Below are 22,220 nucleotides of genomic sequence, written 5' to 3' on the forward strand. Positions count from 1 at the left end.
TACAAAGGTGGAGGAAATTCACAGGTGAATCATTACAACTAAGAAGCGGGATCCATGCAAGGAGCAGGATTAAGAACCTAGAACCAGACCCACATGTGTACTTCAAACTTTGACAGCTGACAGGGAACACATTGCAGATCATGGGGGACCATATTACGGTTTTGCAATAAATGGTGCTAGAAAATTAATTGTACCTATGGAAAAAAATAGATTCCTACCTAATGTCACTCAGAAAAATCAATTTCAGGTGCATTAAGGCCCCAATGACAAAAAGCAAACCTTTAAAACTTTTAGAGACAGTCTAATGGCACATCTGTGTAACCTTGGGATATGGACAGATTTCTTAAACAGGGCACAAAAAGGCAATAATAATAAAGACGTAAAAGAAAACTAATAAAGACACGTGATAATTTTGACTACATTAAATTTAAAACTTCTGTTCATCAAAAGTCACTGCTCACCTTCAGCCATAAGTATTGAGGGCCCAGTAGACATCGACCTCTTGCTAGACACTGGTGATATAGCCGTAAATAAGACACAGTCCTCTTTGTCATAAGACTTATGGTCGTGCTCTCTCTTGGGGTTAGAATGAGGGTCAGACAGGGTTGAAAACCCATGTCTAGGGCCAGGATATACACCTTGGCCCCCAGCCAAACTTCCACTCCCTTCTACTACTTATGTGGGCTTCCCCTCCATGCAAAATTGCTTTCCTCTCCTAGTAGACTCAGACTGGTCTGCTCCCATTGGTAACAGCGATAGTGTCAGCCACAAGAAGACAGCTGGAAAATCATCACCCTCTCTGGTCTCAGGCTCCCCCGCTTGGTGGGTCAGTCAAGACAGAGGTAAGGGTTCTAAGTCTTCAGTGGAAGAAAATCTGGCTGCCTGCAGTTTGATGAATGAGAGTGGATGGTGGTCTTTCAGGGCATGCCTCATTCCTGTCAGTTCACGCTTTGTCACCGGTGCCATCTGCAGTCTAGGTATTCTTGTACTAGTTATTTGTATTGTCCCCCTTCTTCAGTCTACTCTCACCATTGCCCAGGAAACCACATCTACAGCTATCACTTGAGGTTTGGTGGCCCCTCTCTTGGCTGTGAAATACCAAGTGAGCACCATCTGTTAAAGATGCTGTCCTTGAGGTACAGACTGTTTCAGTGCTGGCAGGCTGGCAACATTCCAGCACTCTGTGGGTAATCTTAGTCTGTCACTTAACGAGAAGGTGATAATACTGTCAAGAAAATACCTGCGATACCCCGTGGTACAGTCACTTCTCACAAGCACATTGTATCCTAGAATTTTAGCTGTAGTGTTTGAAAAGATTTGAGATGATATATATTCGAAACTCATTCTTCATTCATTGGCATCCTGACAAATCCCCAGCTAGGAACACTTTAAAACATTGGAATAAATATTTGAAACGTTTTAGATGCATATTTGAGCTGGTAAAAAAAAATTAAAGAAATGCCTCAGAGACCAAAATATGAAAGAGAAGCAAAAACTCAGTGGGGTAAGCTAAAGCTGAAGCCTGCAGCTATCTTAGGGCTCTACTGATCCCAACAACCAAAGGCTTTGGTTTTAACTGTTACAGGGAGGAAGGGGGGGGACGACAACAACCATAATAATGGCAAACAGAACATTTACAATATGCCAGGCATTGCTCTAAGTGCTTTATACACTAACACACGTGTTTACATATATTTAATATATTTACATACATTAATGCTCAAGGCATGGAATCAGCTCCGAGATCTACACATAAAGCTGGAACAGTAGAAGGTCTGTACCCAGTGGAAGAATGAACTAGGAAAAATGCCCTGCAAAAGAAAGGGCAAGAAAAATGCATGTGGGCATTGGCTTGAGAGGAGGGGACTCACTTGGGTTTGAGACCTGAATTCATATTAACTGTGTGGCCTAAAAAAAAAAAAACTTAGCCAAAAATTTTATGTTGTCCAAATTGAAAGGGCCACCAAGTCCCAAGCAGAAACAAACTCAAACTTTCTCTGAAGAAATGCACTCTCAAGCCAACCTCAAAGAATCCCCACATATAAAGTTCCAATGATTATAATTCTCTCTCTCTCTCTCATGTGCGCGTGTGCGCGCGCACACACACACACACAAACACACAGAGAAAATCACAAAATACATGAGGTAATAAGCCATAATGAGTGAAAAATCAAGAGAAGAAACAAACACCAGAATCAGATAAGCAGAGACTTTAGTATTAGAATTATAAGCTATAGAATATAAATTAAGTATTTATTATTCTAAAATATAAAAGAAGGGATCAAAAGTATAAGTAAGGAACAAGAGACTATAAAAAATGACCATCCAGATTTGACCTTCTGCTCCACAGAATTCTGGTTAATTAATTCGAGTTAATTAATTAATCCAATTAACCAGAGGCAAAAGGCCATTTGAAGAAGGAATATTGGAGACTTCCCAATCTATGATTAAAATCTTGATTTAGATTTGATTAGGGTGAAAAATTAGATAGTATAACTGCTCCCAACAAGTCCCACCCAGTATCTCAGCAAAAATTGAGTTGGAATGGAAGATGCTTAAAAAATTGAGTTTGGATTTGTTTAAAGTTGATTCATGAAAGGGCTAATTAAAACTGCCATGGAAAAACCCTATACTCATAACATAAAGCCAATTCCTTCCTTCAGCATGCTTGTGAAAGAGAAGAGCCCTTTCTCCACTCCACTGCAGAGGGTTCCTTCTCACTCTATGAAATTATTGTCCAAAGGTTCAGAATTTAACACATGTCACTGCCTGCATCAAAAAACATCCTGATACAAAAGTGGGTTACAATCAGTGTTTTAATAACCTAATCATGGTGCAGTAAATCAATGTTTAAAATGCATAAAAATTATTAAGAAAATCATTTCCCACAGTGATAGAAAGGTAGACATGAACTACTTATAAAATCTTAAAATCAATTTTTAATAATTGATAAATTTTCAATAAAATAATCACAAGACATTTATCTACCTTTTAATTAAGTTTACATCACCACCATTTTAATTATAGAGATTAACCTTATCATTTAAAAACAATTCGCGGACTTCCCTGGTGGCGCAGTAGTTGAGAGTCTGCCTGCCGATGCAGGGGACGGGGGTTCGTGCCCCAGTCCGGGAGGATCCCACATGCCGCGGAGCGGCTGGGCCCGTGGGCCATGGCCGCTGAGCCTGCGCGTCCAGAGCCTGTGCTCCGCAACGGGAGAGGCCACAACGGTGAGAGGCCCGCGTACCGCAAAAAAAAAAAAAAAAAAAACCAATTCTCAGCTTTTTATGGCTAATGGAACAACAGCAGCAAGAGGCTGGAGCACAGGCTTTCAGGTTTCGAGGGGAACGAGCAAAGGCACTGCAAAGGGCGGCTCTAGCAAAGGGGGACGAGTGCAGAGTGGGTCCCTCCTCTCCCACAGCAAGAAAGGTGATAGATAACCTCTCCAGACGTGGAAGCAAACTTCAGAAAGCCTGAAAACGTAAGTCACTAAAACGGTAGCTTCCGGGGAGGAGTCTAGAGAGTAGGGAGAGGTGGAGCAGGGTAACAGGACTTTCCATCATAATCAGATACAGTCACTGATTTTTACTCATGTGTATGTATCACTTTGATTTTTAAAAAATACAATAATGTGGTTTTCTCTTTATTAATGGCCAATTAGTAGTAATCACTCTTAACCTTTATCCAGGAGAGACTCCCAAATAAAGTAGGACAAATGCACTCCAAGAAAATTAGATTCCATTGCCTTGAACATGGCTTAGCTGCGGGGAGTAAAAAGCTAAAGCAAGCCGGTGGTGATGCTTGCTAGTGAAGCAGGCAACGGTGAACCCACCCCTGACTTGCTCCAGTGCGAGTGCCTGTGGCACACTGAGAGACAGAGTGGTGTTGCCACCAGCACCAGTTCACGGGTCTCTCCAAGAAGCTCCGCGGGGGTACATTTGCCCGTTCCTTGGCCTTTCCAAAAGCAGTATTTCCAGAGATAATCGGTTTCTCAGTGACAGACTGATACCAACCAAACCGCGATGCACTGCTCAGAATGCTGTGTGTTAATTTATAGTGGAAATATCATCCCCTCCGGTGCCCATAACGTTTGCAGCCTCTGCCCAGGGCCCCCTGCTTCTCGGGATGGAGCTACTGAGGAAGCTAAACGGCCAGCGCTGAGTGTGGTAACAGTTAGAGGTGCAGAGTCACGGGGCACACAGCACACAGCACTTCTCTGGAGAAGGCGGCCCCCGCGGCCCCCAGCGACAGTGCCTCCCTTCCCTGGACAGCACTGGAAACTGCTCTGAGCCTCCTTTTCCTTTGTTCCAGTGCTGACCAAGCCCCCTTGTGATGATAAACTCTTTCTTTAGTGTGTCAGTCACCGATTAATCTGGAAAGCTGCCTCTAGGCAGGAAGCTCTTTCTTGGGCTTTTCCATTATGAGGTAATCAATAAGTTAAACCCTTCCTGGAGACTCATCTTATCTCCATGTCCTTAAGAGTTACCTCATTCTGTCCCCGGTCATAGTCTACACCCTGCTCTAGGCTTCATGGGTTATTCACAGGCTCCCCAGTCGCCAACCCAGCCAGCAGCTTGGCAGCCCCTGCCCACAGGAAGCCACGCCCACCCCCGGCTCTGTCCACTCTAGACTCTACCACCTCGTCCTCCACCGCATCAGAGGCTCCATCTGGGCCGGCCACTCGGGCTTGACAGTGTCACGTGGTCCGGGCTTTGCCCTCTGTTCTCCTTCCTCCTCACCCAGCTGCATTTTTAGGGCTCCTGATCAGTGGTCTCGTGGCATTTCCAACGTTCAGACAGGTATAGGCCTCGCATTCACAGACTAAACCAATGACAACTCAGTATTCACATACAGTCAACCCTAGATTTCAAAATTAACTTTAAAAAATCAGATTTTTTTTCCGTTCTGTTTTGTGAACCAAGTTTCACGGGCTTCTGGATTTTTACCCACGTCTGCACCCCCATATCACTGTCCCATCACTGGAGCTCTCAGTGACTTCAGCAGAAGCTCTGCAACGGAAACATCGCGTGGAGATGGTAGTTAGGGTCATTAGACATCGGGCGAGGCGGCATCTCCCCTTCCATCACGTAACAAAGCTAGGCAGGCACTCAGTGCAGGAAAGCAGCAGCCCAGAGCAGAGGCTGAGAGCGGCAGACCACACCAGTGAGAGTCTCCACGTGACAGGGTGGGGACGGGGCTCGAGCGCGGTGCCGTCAGTCGGGTGGCCGGTCCGCTTCCTATTTCAGCCACACCATCCACCCCGGCCCGTGATTCTGCTTCACAACCTGCCCTACCATGCCGCTGAGCGAGCCTCTCGGGAGCTGGCATCCCTGGGGTAGAGTGTTTCTAAGAAGAATTCAATAGAGAGTAAACCAATTCATCAAACTTTTAAAAACTAGGAGGTGGAAATGTTACAGTTAATGCTCAACAAGGATGCCTTGTTTAGCACTTGTCTGGGGGGTTAGACAATGTAAACCAAAATCCAAGAAAATCACACCACTTGAGGTCCTTTTCTAGGTTAGTTGGTCAAGATAACACCAAAAGATCCCAACCAGGTTTATGCAGAAAGTGTGGCTTCTTGTTGCTCTGGTTTACGAGGAGCGTCAGGACGCAGCTGTTGAGTCTTAACTGTAACCTATATGCTACTAGCCATTCAGGTCTGTCTGCACTCTGCTCCGCTTACTGACTTCTAAACGACCTTATTTCTATTTAATAATGAAGGATTTGTGATTACTTACAATTTCAGACACTGGGATTTGGTACAGTTACATGGCTTTTTAGACTTTGTGTCCCATGAACTAACAGTTACTCTATAAAGATTAAAAAAGAAAATGTATTCAGATCGTTACTCTTTAAAAAGAGAATTAGCTAAGCATCTGGTGTTTTTGAACGAATACTGAAAATCTCAACACCAGAGAGTTACAGGTGTTATTTATCAGTCCCTGATCATGAGGGGGCGTGGTACGCACATTCACACGTGGGGGAGCGAGCCTGGCCAGGTCCAGCTGCACGTCCAGGGACCCTATCGCTGTCTGCTCCCCAAGAAGCCTTCCCCAAATTTCTTCCACTGATCTGTTTAAACCTCTACTGTGTGTGGCTCCCCACACCAAATAGCTCTTTTTATTTTTATTTTCTGTATTTTCCAAAATCAGAACTCTAATGAAAAGTATGAATTAAAGACTAACAGATAAACGACTGTTCGCATTGTTAGAGCTGTCCAACTAGTATCACCACCAGTATCAAAGCGTGTTTTGAACGTATCAAGTGGGCATTGGGGACCTCCCTCCTCACCGTTCCTTTGGGGATTAGCCTAGAAGCCATCTCCAAGGGCAAAGGAGGAGGAGAGACGAATGTGCGCTGGATGCTGCTAAACCCGAGAGGCGGCTGCGGGTTAAGAAATTGGGACAAGTTCCCAAGTGCTACTTAGAAATGTTGCTCCGTGAGGGAACTCGGGATGTCGGCCATGTGAGACGGTGGGTAGATCCCGGGGACGAGGAGGAGCACACGTGCCGAAACCCTCGCTGTGACTGGGGCTCACCCTCCCTCCCTCCCTCCCTCAAGTTCGGCCACCTGCTCCCCGAGACCGCGTGTGCAGGCTTCGCCTCACGCAGTCTCCGCCTCTGCAACCGCTGGCTGCTTCCGGGCAGGGACACATCCTGGTCTCGGGTTTCCTACGGGAGCTGCTACAGTACTTGGCACACACAGGGCTTGCTGACAGTCCCCTGCCACCCCACAGGGCACGGGAACTACCCTCGGCCTGTGCTCTGTGCCCGCACAAACACAACCGTGTCCAGTCGGGGCTGAGGTCAGTCTAAGCCTCAGCTCAGCCCACCCTCCCCTCTGCTCTGGCTGCTTGGCTCATCAGGGCTCCGCCACTCTTCTCACTGGCTCTGCTTCTGTTTCCTGACCCCGTCCTCCCTCATGTGAAACAACAAATGGTAACTGACTCCTGGGTGAGCTGCTAAGTGTTACTTCTTCTGGAGATGTCTCTTGTTTTTAAAATAATGTCCCCATACTATGTCACTGAATGCTATACTAATTTATTCTTCGTCTAGTCTAGTTTTCTCCTTTATAGAGAGGAGAGCTGCAGCCTTCTGTTCTCAGGGGTGCCTGGAGGTGGCAGATCTGGCTACACCGCTCCTGGCCCACCCACCCTGGATCACACATGGGCTGTTCAGGGGAAGGGGACACGCACACAGACTTCACTGCTCTTGCCCTCAGCCCTGACTCTACAATGGGGCGTGGGGTGGCCTGGCACCTGTCCAGAGGAACCAAAACTCTTTCCTTTAAAAATGAGGTGGAGGTCCATGGAGACACTCCAGTGGGAACCTGCCACAATTGTGGAAGCAGAGAGGACAATTCACTGAGTATCTACAGTGTCAGGAAGATGCCAACAGGCACTGACTAAGAGAGCACCATGTGGCCAGGACTGTCATAAGCGCTTCAGGGGAACACCAAAATATAAATATATTTTTAAATTTACAGTGCCTGTTCTAGAGGAATCCACCAAATAATTTGGGACATGAGATGATATATATAATTGAAAAATTAGAGAACAGAAGATATTATATAATCAACTATCAAATTATATGATACTGATTGTAAATGACATAAAATTCAGGGGCAGTTTAATAGAGATGTAAAAACAAAACAAACTACTTCTGAAAGAAGTAGAACTTGACATTGACTTTCAAGGATGTGAAGGTTTTTGTTATTCAACAAAAGGATGTTTCAGTTGAAGCAAAGACACCACATCAGGGATGAGCAAGAGCGCCTGAGGGGACAGTAAAGGGACAAGTTCATTGTAATGGACTAAACTGGGAAAAAACTTGCATGGCTCTAATAATGTTTGACTACTCTTTTTGCCAATCTGAAGAGTAAAGGGTTAGAAGAGATCTGGACAACTCTGCCTCAGAAAAGCATTATGAATAAACTGTACCACAGTTGAGATATGACCTCATCTTTAAGAAAAAATTTCCAGAGAAGCGGACTCTTGAGTATTATAATGTTCATTATGTCACCAAAAATAAAGGCATCAATGATGTAACAAAATTCACATTAACGCCTGACTGATACTCAGACCATTACAGCGACGCAGAGGGACAGGACGCGAACTTTTATTCATATGATAAGGTAGTTAATAAGTTAGCCAGTTCACCACCTATCTCTAAAGAATGACGATTGCGTGAATTCACCCATATGGACTGCTGGCCGTAAGGCCCAAGCTGGCCTGCTTCTATGTCATCTACTATTTTAGAACGTTCAAACAGTATTGGGCTGACAGAATTTCCTTTCTGATGTCTTCAGACCTAGCTTGACTCTCTTATCTCGTGGAAGTTTAAAAAAAAAAAAAAAGCCTAACAAAGCATCTAAAGAGGTAAAGAGGTCCAGCAAATTAGTTGTGGTTGGGAACTCATACAGAATGAAACAGCCAGCAAACAGTTTTCTGACAGCTCCCTCACCACAAATAATAAGTTGGTAGAGATTCCAGTACACCGTCAGTACTATGGATGTTGAGATAAAAATCATCTGGCTGATTCAGTGGCATAACATCAAATCAAGTAATTATTTGCAGCAAAAAAATACAAAAACAAAGCTCATGTTGTTCCTGGTACATCATTTATGATAGAAAAATATTTTATGACCTGCATAATTCCTTCACACTAGAGAAAAGCTAGCAGAGACTGGGAAGAAGGCAGGGGGAGGGTGGGAAAAGGAGAAATACACTGCGGTGGTGACTTCCTCACTACTGCTCCTCTGTGGAAACACGAATCAGCTGCAACACAGAGATGCCTCAAACGGCGCTGTAGCTCTGAGAGCACACACTTGAACTAAAGTGTTAGAAACACCAAATTCCCTTGAATGTGCTAGACATGCTAAAGCACATAGTGGTGCAATACTGTTGGCCATATGCTCCCAGATTACAAGAAAGATAAAGTGAGTATCTTCAGGATCGTAACGTCCTGGGTATATGGTGTAATACTATGCTGGCAGTATTACATACCAGCAGAATCTAGAGGTTGTCCACATAGTTGTTTTGTCCAGAAACATTAAGAGCCATGATTACAGAACCAATCACAACGACAGCAACCATACCCTCGCTGATCCATCGCGCCAAGAGTGGAGCCAGGAGAATGGCTCCTATAGTCTTAGTCCATCAAATTAAGTGAGAGTCATCAACCAGCTCCACAACCAACAGCTAAGGCCGAAGCAGCAAATCACGTGAGCAACCGACACTCTTCAGCGACGAAGCAGAGGTGAAGTGCTGACTGAATCCCAGCAAGTCTCCAGAACTCCACCTAGGCCTCTCGCACTGCCCCAGGGGGCTCTCCTCACGCTCGCCAGCGCCGCAGTGAAGATGTGCCTGATGGTAGACACTTCAGGAGCCCGGAGGCTCTAGAGGCTACAGTCTACACTTCCTAAATTGCCTGCCCTGATTTCTTTCGGGTCCTCAGATGTACATCTGCATTAGGCTGTGTGCCCCCAAACTTCGGAAGGCAGGAAGAGACTGATTGCCATCACCAGCTAAAGGGTTCCATGAACAGAAAGGGCTGCCCCCGTCTACTAATAGCACATGAATGTTACTCGTTAACTCAACAAAGAGTTTCGACCAGCTTGGTAGTTTAATTAGTTACAATTATAGACATGACTTTAAAATGGCAAGACGAGGCCCCAGATAAGCGCAGCCACATCCACCTGGAGACCGTGTGCCTCAGCCCCTGTCATTGAACGTGAACTGACAGAACAGGGAAGGCAGCGGGCAGAGGCAGCCATAAAGGCACATAAAGACTGCCGTCGACATTAAGTGACATTAAGTGACTGCCACACCATTACTTACGTTGATGACAGCAAAAAAGAAACAGAGCAGCTAAGTTTAAATCAATGTGAACTCAAGACAGAGCTAGGAATGGCAGCAAGCCTCTGAAACACTGACAGCGGACGGTGGACGGAGAGTGGAAGCAAATGGAGGTTACAGACCAGTCTTTCCAGCAACCACAAACCGGACACGCGCAGAAACACTGTTAGTGCGCTGCTGAATATAAACATATTTTAGAAGTCATAAAGGTTTGCAGGTAAAGCTAATTTTAAAACTCAGGAAAAAAATCACAAATGTACCCAAGATCCTCTTAAACTCTTAACTTAAAGTAAGTGACAGTTGATTGCTTTTAATCCTTACCTAGCCAAAGTTATTTTTGGTGGTCCTGGAAGAGTTGATCCCAAAGGGAAAGCAGACCCGTTGACTACGGATGGTAAGGCTCCATTATCAAGCTGTGTAAAGTCAAAGGCAAGCATAATTTGAATTAGTATACATTTTGAAAGTTTATTCCCGTCAGCCCCTAGGTACAGATAAAAATGATTCTTTTTCTTCTGGAGGTTTACATCACAATCTCTTTACCTTCATCCAGGCCTTATTACCACCACGATTCTGCTAACACCTGAGCAGGTTCCAGCTGAGGCTTTTCAGCAGAAGTGGGAGGAGCCCAGCCCAGTCAACTTACCCCGCCTGACCACAGGATGCCCTGGGGTGAGAACGCCCTGACTGTGGACAGAGATGGAAATGGGCTATGGATTCTGGGCCAGGCCATCCACAAGCTGGCAAGCAGTACACACAGCTGTCAGTTGGCTGGCCGGCGATATTGCAATGGGCATCTTTTTCATTTTGATGAACTACAAACTGTGAAATAAATTCAACTACAAATTTCTGTAAGCTAAAAATGTTCTTTAATTATTATTATATTCTTAGTACAACACAAGAGATCTTGACATCTGAAGTCTCAGTGGCAACCATTACTTTTTCATCTATTCATAAAAAATTTTGTAGTCAATTTTAACAAATTCAAAAGCAATGTCATAATCTCTGCATTATCCATGTCCTTTGCTTTCTCCGTTCTCATTTTCCTTTATATTATCCATTAGCATGGCTCACAGGGAAAGGAAAGGGTAGCAAAATCAACACTGGCCTAATTTTCTTCTTATCAGAAGCTTGAAGAAATTTAAAGTGTTGAAGAAATTTAGGTTTTGAGATTATTTGTATGTATCACAGTTAAACATCCTATCCTTGTCCCTTCCTCCCTGAAAACTTGTAATTTAAAAATAAGCTTTATTTAAGAAGCATAGTCTTGGAATTCCCTGGCGGTCCAGTGCTTAGGACTCCACGCTTTCACTGCCGAGGGCCCGGGTTCAATCCCTGGTTGGGGAACTAAGATCCCACAAGCTGTGAGGCCAAAAAGAAAAAGAAAAAAAGAAAGAAAGAAAAAGCATGGTCTTGGAAAAACACATTTTATTCATCTTCCTTCTTTTCTCTCTTCTGCCTCTTTTAAAATTGTGTGTAATCCCTGTTGGGGCCTGAAGACACTGAGAAACCACTCTGGGTCCAACTCCTTCATTACAAATCCGCCCCCCACCCCAAACCCTGAGTCCCACGGAGGAGTCACTGCCAGGACCCGCCCTCTTGGATCTGGCTGAGAGCTAGAGGGCTCTGCTCTCCTCTCACTCACTTTACTGGAGGGAAGCATTCACAGGTTACTGCAACTGTTTCCTTTGCAGTCACCCAGACACCTAATTATTGGGCCAACGTCTCCAGGTGGCAGTCCAAAGTTTTGCATTCTTTTGAAGAAAGGGTTTCATAGTTTTCAGAGTTGAGACAATTCTTTGCATAAACCAGATACAATTGCTCTTTTTCTCCTTTGCTTATTTAGCCCCAAAGTAAAGCAGAGAAAGAGAGATGTCTTTTCAGTACTACATAGGTGGTAAATCTAGGGCAGCTTTATGCTAGAATCCATGACTTTCCTCGGCAATGTCGAACTGCCTAGGACAGAAGAAATAAACCCTACGAGGGTGCTTCCCTGTCATGTCACCTGGGGATCTTGCTAAAATGCAGATTCTGTGTCAGTGAGTCTGGGGTGGAGCCTGAGATCCTGCATGTCTAACAAGCTTCCTGGTGATGTCCACGCTTCTGGTCCACACACCGCACGCACTTTGGGCAGCAAAGCGCTGAAGAATATACAGAATTGGGGTTTGGCAAGGAAGCCAGAGGTTCTAGGGTTGCAGCAAATGCATTGCTAAAATAATTACCCCAAGGTCCACACTGGATAAGAGGTCGGGGGAGCCAAAATGAGGTCCGTCTAATCACAGCCAAGGAAAAGAGGGGAGGAGCAGAAAGAGGGAGACTATGGTCCCAAGGGGCCTTTCAGTGCAGGAGCTCAGGGGTAGAAAAGCAAGTCCAACGTGTGCCTTGCTGACTGGGGCTGAAACCATTAGCAAAACAAGGCTGGTGGTGTGCAGGAGGCCAGGAGGTAGAGGTCTACGTGCAGCATCGACAGAGATTTGCATCAGATGCTCATAGCATCAGGCTGACACTCATCTCTGGCCCTGATTAACTCTTCGCCCCTCCTGGCTAATGGATCATTCGAGAAGTATTTATTTACTCACTCAGCAAATATTTCACTCTATTTATACCCAATGCCTCAGAGATCTCTCTAGTCTTGTGGCTCTAAATGCCACGTCTGCGCAATGAGCCACCGCAATGAGAAGCCTGCGCACTGCAGCGAAGAGTAGCCCCCACTCGCCGCAACTAGAGAAAGCCCGCGCGCAGCAACGAAGACCCAACGCAGCCAAAAATAAATAATACATTAATTAATTTTAAAAAATACAACCCTAGACTGTCAAAACTGAAAAATTAAAAAAAAAAAAAACAAGACTTAAGGAAAAGAGCACATTTTTCTTATATTTAATCTATGTGTATTATGGTGTAATCATAAATGCCTTTTAAAGAGCATTTCCCTAACACTGAGGAAGGTGAGAGACATTCTAGACCAAGTGGGTGGTATATGCTAATGGATGGCAGGACCGCAAAGGACACGTTCAGCAAATGGGGCAGAACCAGGGTTCAGAGGCTATAGGAAAGGGCCGGGCAGTCTCACAGGGCTGGCAGAGAATGGGGTCTCAGACTCACTCCACTACTCCCAGCGTCTGACACAGTAGTGAAGGTATTGAATACTTGGTTTCACTGCTGATTGTAAAACGGAGGATAAATTATATTTTCCGAATAATAAAAACTTTGACCATCGATAGTTCAAGAGATAATAATGCCCTATCGTATTTTTTTATTAAAACAATGACTCGGGCTTCCCTGGTGGCGCAGTGGTTGGGAGTCCGCCTGCCGATGCAGGGGATACGGGTTCGCGCCCCGGTCCGGGAAGATCCCACGTGCCGCGGAGCGGCTGGGCCCGTGAGCCATGGCCGCTGAGCGTGCGCGTCCGGAGCCTGTGCTCCGCAATGGGAGAGGCCACAACAGTGAGAGGCCCGTGTACCACAAAAAAGAAAAACAATGACTCACTTGCTGTGTAATGAGATTTAAATTTGCTGGTACTGGCAAAAATCTTCCTACTAAAGTAGCCATAGGTTTAGGGACATCTGTAAGGAAGACAATTACAATGAATTGATACCACTTGCACATGGAAGAAAGTATAAAAATGATCATGTTTGCCGAGTTTAACATGTGCAAAGTCATTGACACTTATCTTGATCCTATCTATGTTTTCTATAAAACCTTTCTGGTCAATGTTTTGGGGTTTTGTTGTTGTTGTTTTTACTTATTAAACCCTTTTTCTTTGTCATAATGCTGCTTCACTTGAGCTTCCAGGGATAGCTATGCTAAAAAATGTTGTCAGTGCCCAGGTTCCCAAACTGTGCGTTAAGGTGCCCTCCAGTGCTGCCCCAAACTCACCAGCGACGCACTAGATATGTCACATTTTCAAGGAAAGCACAGCACCATCTGTAGGACGCCACACGAACTACTTTCAATTTACCTGCACTCTTCTTCAAATGGTTACTAACTGATCAGGATGTAAACACTTACTAGGCTACTGGGACCAAACTAGGTAAGACTGGAACCGATAGGTATTTCTCTGGCCTCAGGGTGCCGTGCCAAACCTCCCTGCGACACTAAGGTCCCTGTGAAGCTCTATGTTGCGTCAAAGCGGCTGAGAACTGGGTCTTGGTCTCCTGACTGCCCACCAGCTGGACACGTTTCCTACCCCAGGCTTGTGCCTCCTCTGAGTGGTGTTACCTTCAGACTTCGGTGACAGAATGCATTTATTTTATGGTGATATTTAATGTGCGCACAGCAGAGCAAGGGAGACTGGGCTGCGGGGGCGGTTATGGTGGCATGACAAGGAGATAGACTTGGAGAGCGTTACGTAAATCTTCCTTCTGTGGGCGCTCTAAAGGCATTAGGGTTTTGTCGTGCTCCAGAAGGAAGGGAATTAGGAAAGCTCCCTGCGCCGCCTGTAGAGGAGCAGATGCAGCTCTGATCCACAGGGGAGCGGAGCCGGGAGAGCCACGGCTGGTGTGCAGCAAAGCGCTCCTGAGGCGCTCTGCATCATAGAAAAGTAAATGTCTTCAAGGCATGTTACCTGTCCCTGGATAAAGAGACTACCAGGATGGAATGGGAGTCACACTCTTTCTTTTTGCCCTGGGCTCCAAAGGCCCATTGAAATGACATTTGGATGTAATACTGATTTAAATTATTGACAAGGTCCGTGAATCATGTGATAGTGAGAGGCTGTGGTTAGGCCAAGCTTTTAGAGTAACACGATTATGCATACAGTACACATAGGTGCCCAGTTTTCAAGGATTAGTGTCTAACCTTTGTAAACACAATCCTAAAACTGTGTCATTTGGCCTTTCTTTAATCATTCCTAAGTCATTTGATGGTAATCAAGTACTTATAGATCATTTATTACTAGAAGTTTCTGAGTAAATGAATGGCAGATAAATCAGCATTTGATATAGTCATTTCAGAACTCACGGTGATTAAAGCAGAGTGGCAGTTCTCACTGACTACATGAAAACGTTTACATTAAAACGTATACAGTTTTTACCACATCTGAACAGTCAACCCGCCACCCAATCTGCAAAAGCTTGATGTTTCAACCCAGGTACCTCTAGTCACAGCACTCATGGGTACAAGTAGTCACCTGGTAGGATCGCAAAGCTCTCTGCAACTAGCAGAAGAAGAGGACAGCTATCCAAGAACTTGCGATTGTCAGTACAATGTACATAACTTAATCTCTAAAGATGTTTTCTATTCTTAGCTCACTCAGATGGGCTATGGGGACTGCCAAATTGCCTCACTGCCAATTTCACTTTTACTCTCTATACAAAGCCAAACATAGTCACTTACCAACTTCCATGTGATATATGACTTATTTTTCTATTAATTTACTTTGTACCTGACTGTAGATAATTATTTTGGTCTTGATACTGAGGAACCAAATGAAGTGCTTTTAGTTTTCTTGTGCCACAATTGTCTATACACAGCATTTGTGTTCCCCCTTTCAACTGACATATCACCTAAAATGAAAAATAATGATCAGGTTTCATTTTTCAAAAGATATCCAGTAATATGAACCTAAGTAACCTTAAATCTGAGAACACAGTTTTAATCCAGAATTTAAGTTTTCATGGAGAGCGGTAAACCATAGACATGTTCTCAGTTTCCTACCCTGCAATAACGTGCTCTCCAGAGGTACCACAGAGCAAAACGCCTGGGAAATGTCTTGTGAGATGTACTTAGTGTGTTAAGAGAAGTTCCTGCTCACGCCTTTCTCTGCGGGTGTCTGGCACTTAGGTTTAGGGTAGGGAACAGGTGACTGTGAGCCCGAGCTCCCGCCGCTTGTCCACGTGCCCCATGGTCATCGTAAACGGAGAGAGTGTGCCGATCCAGCCCCGGCCCCATTCAGGTCCAGTGAACTATACGAAGGACTCTGTCCCCCTGACTCCATCTCTGTAGCTGACCAGATACTTAGAATAATCGTCAATTTTATGGCAGTTGTTCTTTTCCTGCCACATGCACATGTTATTAGTTAACATGTAAGGTGTTTTTTAACTACCCACTATTTCATTTCCTACAAGTGTGGTTTAGAAAGGTTAACCCTAAGATCATCTAGTTGGGTTCCAACCATAAATACGTCCTCAGTGAGGCCGGTGAGTCGGCCGGTCAACCACATCAGTCAGTCCTGTCCGCGGCGATGCAGCTTGAACATGAAGGTGAGAGAAGGCACTGTTTCTGCTTGCACATAGCTTCTAATTCTGATGGTAAAACCACAGATACCCAGAGAAGCCATGGCTTCTGCTTTAGGTTGCCTTTGGGTTTCCTAGACAGGAAAACCCAAATAACCATAAAGGATCAATGTTACCAAAATAACACACACAGAGCCTATGTTAATGAGGTGCTGATCACTGGGTCAAACCTTCAGATTATCCTGACATTGGATAAGAGGCCAGAATTCATGTTTGATTGGAATTTTATTTGTATGTAGAGGATAAAGTTATAGCCACAGACACACAGGTGCACAAACTGGTGGGGAAAGGCTCAGAGTGGACTTTCCAGGCCTCTGCCTATTGCACAATTCTGGGCTCTGCCCTGTCCCTCCTGGGAGCGTTCTAACATTACTCAGGAGGCTGGTGTAATTGGAAGAGCTCTCATCCTGCTCACCTGCTCCAGGTGTCCTGGAAAAGCTCTGCTCTCAGAACCCATGGGCCTGAGGAGAACCATGGACAGAGGCGAGTACTGGTGTATGCCACAGCTAAGCCAAAGTTCATGATGAGCTCATTTTCAAGTATTTTCTAGTTAAAGTATATGCCTTAGGGCTAAGGCCTCCTTTATAGGAATAAAGAGTTGATGGGGGGACGGCAAATGGTTCTCCGGACTCTGCTAAAAGAATGCTTGGGGCTGGATTCCCTAGCTCCCTCCACTTCCCAGTCCTCACCACACCAAGACCTGGAGTCCTCAAGGTACCACTTACAAGAAGACTATGTAACATCTCTGTTTTCTTATCCATAAAACGTAGATAAAAACAATGCGTACCCTACAGAGTCGATAGAGGATTAAATGAAATTACAAACATGCAAAAATATCGCATAAACCACAAATGTTACTGATTACCTATCTTACATGCGTGTTAGTTAGTATCAGGAATTTGGAGTCCAGCAGAAAGGAAAGCAGCCTCTGTGCTGCAGCCACAGAACTGGAGCTTCACCATCCCAGCAACATGCCAAACCATGCAGCTCAGCCAGGTGCCCCTTTCCCGGGCCAACCGCGGCTCTGCATGGACTGATGTGACTTATGGCTTCTCCCCTTAACAACGAGAGCGGTGTCCTAATCTTTGTTTGATTTGCTAAGATCAAGTAGAAATGAGAATCTTAGACGTGACAGAAACATTAGAAAGGCTCTAATTATATCCCTCTTTTCATAGATAAGACAACCAAAAATGCTGATACGACAAGTAAACAGAATGAAAAATAATGACTGAAAATATATTACTGTTGACTTAGTAATGGTAAGGGTCAAACATCTGATATAATGTTAGACACATTTTCTTTGGCATGATTACCATTGGGTTAGAGTCTTTCTTATGCGAGCAGCCAGAGGCCTCCTCTGCTTCTTGCGATGTTGGGAACTTGCAGCAGGACTCCTGGGCCAGAGGCTTCTGAAAAGTTGCTTCCTCCAGATTGTTACTTGTGATAGTACCACCTGCTTCCTTGATTTCAACCTAAAAAAGCAAACGTTATTTTAGAAATCACATTTTGGACATTGTACTTTACAGTTGCATAATACAGAAAATTCTTTGTAGAAGTTACTTTTTTTTTGTTTTTTTTTTTCGGTACACGGGCCTCTCACTGTTGTGGCCTCTCCCGTTGCGGAGCGCAGGCCCCGGACGCGCAGGCTCAGCAGCCATGGCTCACGGGCCCAGCCGCTCCACGGCATGTGGGATCTTCCCGGACCAGGGCACGAACTCGTGTCCCCTGCATCGGCAGGCGGACTCTCAACCATGGCGCCACCAGGGAAGCCCTTAGAAGTTACATTTTTAAAGTAAAGAGCAGCCTTACTCTTAGTGTCCTCTCTTCCCAACTATTATTCTCTCTCTGGGGCAGCAAGATGGGGTGACAAGTCCTCTGACCAGCCTCACTGGGGATCAAGGACCCCGAGGACAAGGACCATGTGCCCATGAGGTGTGGAGATGTGACTTTGATGTGGCCCTCTTGCTGCTTCAAAAACACAGTATAAGTAACTTGAGAAGATTCTGCAGTTGGTCAGCTGCCCCTTGAGCTCCTCGACAGCCCCCTACTCCAAAGGAGCTGGCTGCCCGTGAGACCTTCCTTAAAACCGTGTGAAATGGTGCTCCTTTATTGCCACTTTTGGAGCACACTCATTAGGTTGTATTAATGTTCTAGTCTATTGTTTGGCTTTTTCATCAAGAAGCCTGACATCCTTGCTGATGTTTTAGTAATATTTATATTGTAACTTACAATGTATTTAGAGTAATGTTTATAATTAAATAGTAGAGCTTCCCTAACTGAATGGTAGGACAATAATTAACATGAAAACAGTGAGGGTAGGAAATAACTGCCAACTTTAACTTTGTTTTTAAGCTATCATCTGCCACCACTCTGACACACCAGCAAAATTACCAAAAATAGGGAGAGATACCAATGAGTTACTGAAAATCAACAGAATTAAAAAAACTAAAAAGTCTCGATGATTAGAAAATAATAACCATTAGATTTAAGTGTTTTAAAATCAGGGTGCTTCTTTCTAAGATTTGATAATGTGCAGAGGATTGGGAAGCAGCAGTCAACCTACACTCACATCATCTCTCCCCCTCCTTAACCTCCACCTGCCCAGACTGCCTATTAGAGAGTACAGGTGAGTTTCCCCAGAGGCCAGGAGGCAGGTCATAAAGTCCTTCAAAGAAGAGTGATTCTATGGTAACATTCTGAAAACCTCATATAAAATCATAGCACAGACAACTATCTTTCAAAGTGTGGGTGTTGACACCAAACTTGGAGATCGTCTACTTAAAATCTGGGATCTAAACAATTAATAGTTTTCATGGACTGCCAAATCCCTTAGCACAGCGGACTAGCATCTAGGTATAAATCTTTCAAACGACAGAGGAAAGTTTAGCTATATTTCAAGTTATAACTTTATTTAGATATTTCAAATTTTATAGAAACGTAGAAAGTGTTCAATTTTCCTCTGCTTTCTGCATTGGGGAATTTGTCATGTACACATCATCAAAGTTTTTTATTTTTAAAAATTATTTATTTATTTATTTATTTATTTATTTTGGCTGTGCCAGGTCTTAGTTGTGGCATGCGGGATCTTCGTTGCAGCGTTGGAACTCTTAGTTTCGGCAGGCATGTGAGATCTAGTTCCCCAAGCATGGATGGAACCCAAGCCCCCTGCATTGGGAGCACGGAGTCTTACCCACTGGACCACCAGGGAAGTCCCATATCATCAAAGTTTAGATTTAACTTATCTCCCTGTTATTAACAAATACTTATACAGTAAATATATCAATTCCTCAGCCCCATGCAACTGATATCTGAACTACTTACAGTATAGTAAAATCCTACTTTTACAGAATAAACAGAGGTCAATATGTGGGAATGAATTTCTAGAGAAAGGAAATTAGCAATTGACCCTGAATATTTACTGAAAAATAATTCCACTCTGTTTAAAAGACAAACATGTCCCTGCTAAATCTTTTTCATTTTATTAATTAATTAGGAAATTGTCAATAAAAATTCAAAAAACCAAAGAAATATCATCCAAATAGTCTCTCCTTTATTTTGTTAAAATTGAATTACATTTAAAGGGAATTTACTATTTTAACGTGAGCTAGTTCCTTTCCTGCTCTGGTGAATGCTCACTGAGTCTCCCCTTGGTACAGGAAGGGTGCCGTGCTAGGACCAAGAGGCAAAAGGTGCTGGGCCACACATTTGGTCTGGTAGTAAAATGGAGTGTCTGACATTTCAAGCCATCTGAAAAAGATTCCGAGAAAGACCTCTGTACCAGCTGAAAGCTGGTAGGACTAGGTATGCTCTATGGTTCCTCTAGGCCTCAGCCTCTCCTCCCCACCTTTTCTGTGCACTAAAGATCACTGATTATGCTAAAAGAACACCAGAAAACAGAAATCTAAGCTCCTGCTGCTATGGCTTATGATATGCAAACAGTCAGGCTCCAGCCATCTCAACACCGATTCAAAAATGTTCCACAGAAGCTTAATTTATGACTTACTAAAATGATTTAACAGCTGAGTGATCTAGTTTTCCAAACTAGATCCTTTTGAGGGGCCAGTACACATTTCCTTACAGATCCTTTGTTTCCTTTAAAAACTGATTTGTTTAGCTTCAGCAAGAACAGAGCAGAAAAGGGGAATTCCCTGGCGGCCCAGTGGTTAGGACTCTGTGCTTTCACTGCCCAGTGTCTGGGTTCAAACTAAATAGATAAACAAGAACAAAGCAGAAAATTGCCACTAGTTACCCACAGCAAAAGAGGGTAGCTGGCTGACAATTACCATGAATTCATGTAGACTCTGATTTATATTACATATGCTTGAGGAACAACCGCTTATTAGCAGAGGGAAGCTCTAACACCTTGATTTCAAGGCTCACCAAACACAAGTACTTACTGTGAGTCCTGGCTGTGAATTACAACCCTTATCAATCTAAAGAGGAAAAAACGTAAAAGGGGAGCACGTGAAGACTCCCACTGCATTTGTTTTCACAGACACTAGGGTTTCTTTCCTAAAGCTGCTTTTAAAACTTTCTAGGGACTTCCCTGGTTGTCCAGTGGTTAGGGCTCTGCGCTTGCACTGTAAGGGGCACGGGTTGGATCCCTGGCTGCTGAGCTAAGCTCCCACATGCCTGGCTGCAAAAAAAAAAAAAAAATCTACTTGTTTCCCTCCTCTTTTGTTGTATGATCTCTGCTGGGTTAGGCCAAGTTTGAACCAGGGACCAAGGACCTAATTCACCTTCAGGTAGAATGGCTTGGCTGGGTGATGCATCTCGCGTTTAGCAAGGGATGCGCCCTGTTGGGAATGAGTGAATCTGATCAGGGATGCTATTGACACGAGAAAAATCTTGGTAGAAGCAGGAAGTCTCCCGTCTCCACTAGGGCAGGGGTGCAGGGGGTACTGTGCGACGTGGATCTTACTGGAATCACGCGGACGCCGGGGTGGGCGGCTCCTTCCCTGGGCCCGACGGCAGGACTCCGGTGCGGGGTCAGCAGGGAGGACAGGAAGTGGAGGTTGTAGGCGTGCGGCTGCCCGGCGGCGGGAAGAACGGCGTCTTCCAGGGGATTGAGCTTGGGAAGACTCGGGTACTCCCCGAGCGTTTCCTCATCTTCGTTCTCATCCACCAGCAGCTCCACTTTGACTTTGCCGCTGCAGTCCCCGCCGAGCGGGGCGTTGAAGGCGTGCAGCAGGGGCTCTTTGGGGTCCGCGGAGCCCAGGTACGCGTCTTTGAAGACGTGGAACTCGTCTTCCTCGTTCTTCACCGCCACCGGGGTTTTCAGGGGAAGGTTTTCAGGAACAAACTGACTCTCGGCGCTGAAAAGGTCTGTCACCATCTCGTCTTCGGGGCTGGACATGCCGCCGAGCAGAGGGGCCTCTTCCATGTCCACTGGGGGCACCCGGGCCCGGGCATCGCCCCGCACCCGGAGCGAGGGGGATCCGGTGGGAACCGCGCACCTGCAACAACGCGGCCCAGTCAGGCGGCGGCCCCCACCCGCCCCGGCCGCCGACCCGGGGTGCCCGCCGCTCCCGGAGATCTGACCCGGGGGGGCCCGCCGCTCCTGAGAGGCCCGGCCTAGGGGGCCCGCCCCTCCCCTGGCGAGGCCGACCGGAGAAGGGGCCCTGCTGGCCCGACCGGCCGACTGAGGCTGAAAGGGGCGGGGGTCCGTTATTCCCGAGGACCTGGAGGCCCCGCCGCCCCTGACGGGGACGACTGGAGAGGGAGTCCCGCCGCCCCCTCGAGGCTGACTAGGGGGCCCAAAGTCCCCCTCCCTTCCGCAGACCGGAGGTCGGGCCGGGGACCGCGGGGAAGCCCGACGGCGGCCGGGGTCTCAGGCACCGGAGGGGAGCCGAGTCAGGCCTCCTCAAATGGCACACCTGTGGCCCCGGGAGCTGGCAGAGCGCCGAGCGCGGGGGCGGGGCCGAGCTACTGGCGGTTGGGGAGGAGGCGGGGCCACGGACTGGGGCAGGGCCAGGGGCGAAGCGGAGGCGGGGCTCAAGGAGGTGGGCGGGGCCATGGAGAGGCGGAGGCGGGGCGCGTGAGGCGGGGTCAGAGGGTGGGAGGGGTTGGGGGTGATGCGAAGGCGGGGCACAGAAGTGAGTGGGGGCATGGGCGGGTCCCGGAAGTGCGAGGGG

At 45.9% G+C, this 22,220-nt stretch overlaps 1 protein-coding gene across 1 annotated transcript in view; it reads right to left on the reverse strand.

Annotated features, from left to right (window-relative positions):
* Positions 1 to 21,539, reverse strand: part of TESMIN (testis expressed metallothionein like protein) — a 39,821-nt gene extending 18,282 nt beyond the window's left edge. The window contains exons 1-3 of the mRNA XM_067037778.1: positions 21,008 to 21,539; positions 17,400 to 17,558; positions 10,178 to 10,269 (exon numbers count right to left, since the gene is read on the reverse strand). Coding sequence (XP_066893879.1) covers positions 10,178 to 10,269; positions 17,400 to 17,558; positions 21,008 to 21,469 — 713 coding nt within the window. The 5' untranslated portion in view covers positions 21,470 to 21,539. The remainder of the gene's footprint in view (positions 1 to 10,177; positions 10,270 to 17,399; positions 17,559 to 21,007) is intronic.
* Between the last annotated feature and the right edge of the window lie 681 nt (positions 21,540 to 22,220).

This window comes from Kogia breviceps, chromosome 7, assembly GCF_026419965.1.
Source record: "Kogia breviceps isolate mKogBre1 chromosome 7, mKogBre1 haplotype 1, whole genome shotgun sequence".
Taxonomy (NCBI): domain Eukaryota; kingdom Metazoa; phylum Chordata; class Mammalia; order Artiodactyla; family Physeteridae; genus Kogia; species Kogia breviceps.